Below are 1662 nucleotides of genomic sequence, written 5' to 3' on the forward strand. Positions count from 1 at the left end.
TATTTCATTTCTAAGCTAAGTATTGGTATATCAAAAACCAATTTCATATGAAATGTCACTTATTAATAATTATCAAAGGTACATAACAATTTTTTCAACTAAACCCAATTTTTTTAAATTGTAAGTCGTGTTTTTGAAGTTTTAGTAAGGGTTGCATAAAATACCCACTTAAATTAAAACACTTGTAATCCAAGCTATATTATTATTATTATTATTATTATTATTATTATTATTATTATATATATATATATATATATATATATATATATATATATATATATATATATATTAACATAGACCATATAAATTAAAAAACTCAAAAAGAATGAAAAAGAAAAAGATTTGTCATTATTACTCGTGAGCATATGGGAGAAGGTTTCACTTAGGTAAAATAAAGATAGGGCAAAAACATAAGCAAAATACAAAAACAAAGGAAACACATGATTTATAGTCCTTGTCTTCTAAATTGATTAAGTAGGCTTAATAGATGATAAATAGTTCTAATCACGACGCTCGTACTTGCGAACCCAAATATGTTTTCTGTTTATATGAAGCTTCGCAACATGTTTCCCTTTCAAAATTTGATCAACTGTTTTCACGCTCTTCAAAACCATTATTGCAAACAAAGATTGATCTTGCGCACTAGTATTTCCCATAGATAAGTTCTCCACACAATCTCCAAATGAACGTTTAAACAGTTTTATCACCTCAGCTTCTGACACAGGGAAGCCTCTAGAAAATGTTAGAAACATGGATTTATCATCCGTGGTGACATCATCACAAGGTCCCTTCATCCAAATTCTCAGATCAAACAAATCCATGTTCGTAGAACTGTCTGGTGTATTAATGTTGAAGGAACCAAACAAAGGGTGTGGAAAACCTGGGATGGTGACAGGAGTGTCTGATATGTTACCTCGTGATGTGCGACCTCTGTTGGTGTTCTTGCTTCTTAAGATTATCTGCAAAACATCAGCAAAAATTCGAGAACAGATATTTTTTAGTACACTTTTTATACCAGCTATTATGGTGTACCTTTTTTCCTTAAATATTTTAAGGGATATGCGTTTTTGTGTTAAGTTTTGTGTTGAGGGCAAACCACCATTGTTTGGGGTGGCGCAGTTTTCTCTCTCTAAGCATTTTAAACACGATACAGTTTCATCGACAAGATCATTGATAGCAGAACCATGAGATAAAGCCATAACTTTGTGACTGATATTGGGGTATCCATTGTGTTCAAGCCAAATCCACAATGCCATGACCAGAAGGGATTGTGTCAAGTCACGTCGCAGTCTGAAGATCATAAAACAGAAGACCTCACGGTGACTTCTGTGAAATAGATGAAGTTCATCTATGGAAATTGGACCCATTTATCAGTGATGAAACAAACACACATGGATAGAAGAAGAAAGAGGAAATGTGATAATTTGAATGTGATAAAAAGAAGAAGAGCTTTTTAAAGCTCATGAAGGTTAGACATATATTAATTATGGTTGACAAGTGAATGAAGAACTCTAAATGTAACTGAAATATAAATAAATAAGTATAATAAAATTGATCCATGCATTTTATTAAAGAAAAATTGTGGACCTTCCTTAATAAATTATCTATATTTTTCTGAGGCTTACACTAGTACAAAAATCACATTTTATGACGTACAAAAAT

The 1662-nt window shown here is 31.3% G+C and overlaps 1 protein-coding gene across 1 annotated transcript; it reads right to left on the reverse strand.

The window, feature by feature from the left end:
- Positions 1 to 500: 500 nt before the first annotated feature.
- LOC106766035 lies at positions 501 to 1367 on the reverse strand. Its single transcript, XM_022782701.1, has 2 exons — positions 1152 to 1367; positions 501 to 959 (listed from the first exon to the last, which is right to left on the reverse strand). Exons 1-2 carry the CDS (start codon positions 1365 to 1367, stop codon positions 501 to 503), a joined length of 675 nt encoding a protein of 224 aa, XP_022638422.1.
- Positions 1368 to 1662: the final 295 nt, after the last annotated feature.

This window comes from Vigna radiata, chromosome 7, assembly GCF_000741045.1.
Source record: "Vigna radiata var. radiata cultivar VC1973A chromosome 7, Vradiata_ver6, whole genome shotgun sequence".
Classification (NCBI taxonomy): domain Eukaryota; kingdom Viridiplantae; phylum Streptophyta; class Magnoliopsida; order Fabales; family Fabaceae; genus Vigna; species Vigna radiata.

Coding starts and splice junctions, on each gene's coding strand:
- LOC106766035 (XM_022782701.1), bottom strand. CDS start 1,367: ATGGGTCCAATTTCCATAGATGAACTTCATCTATTTCACAGAAGTCAC. Junction 960..1,151: donor ATGATCTTGTCGATGAAACT/GTATCGTGTTTA, acceptor GATGTTTTGCAG/ATAATCTTAAGAAGCAAGAA.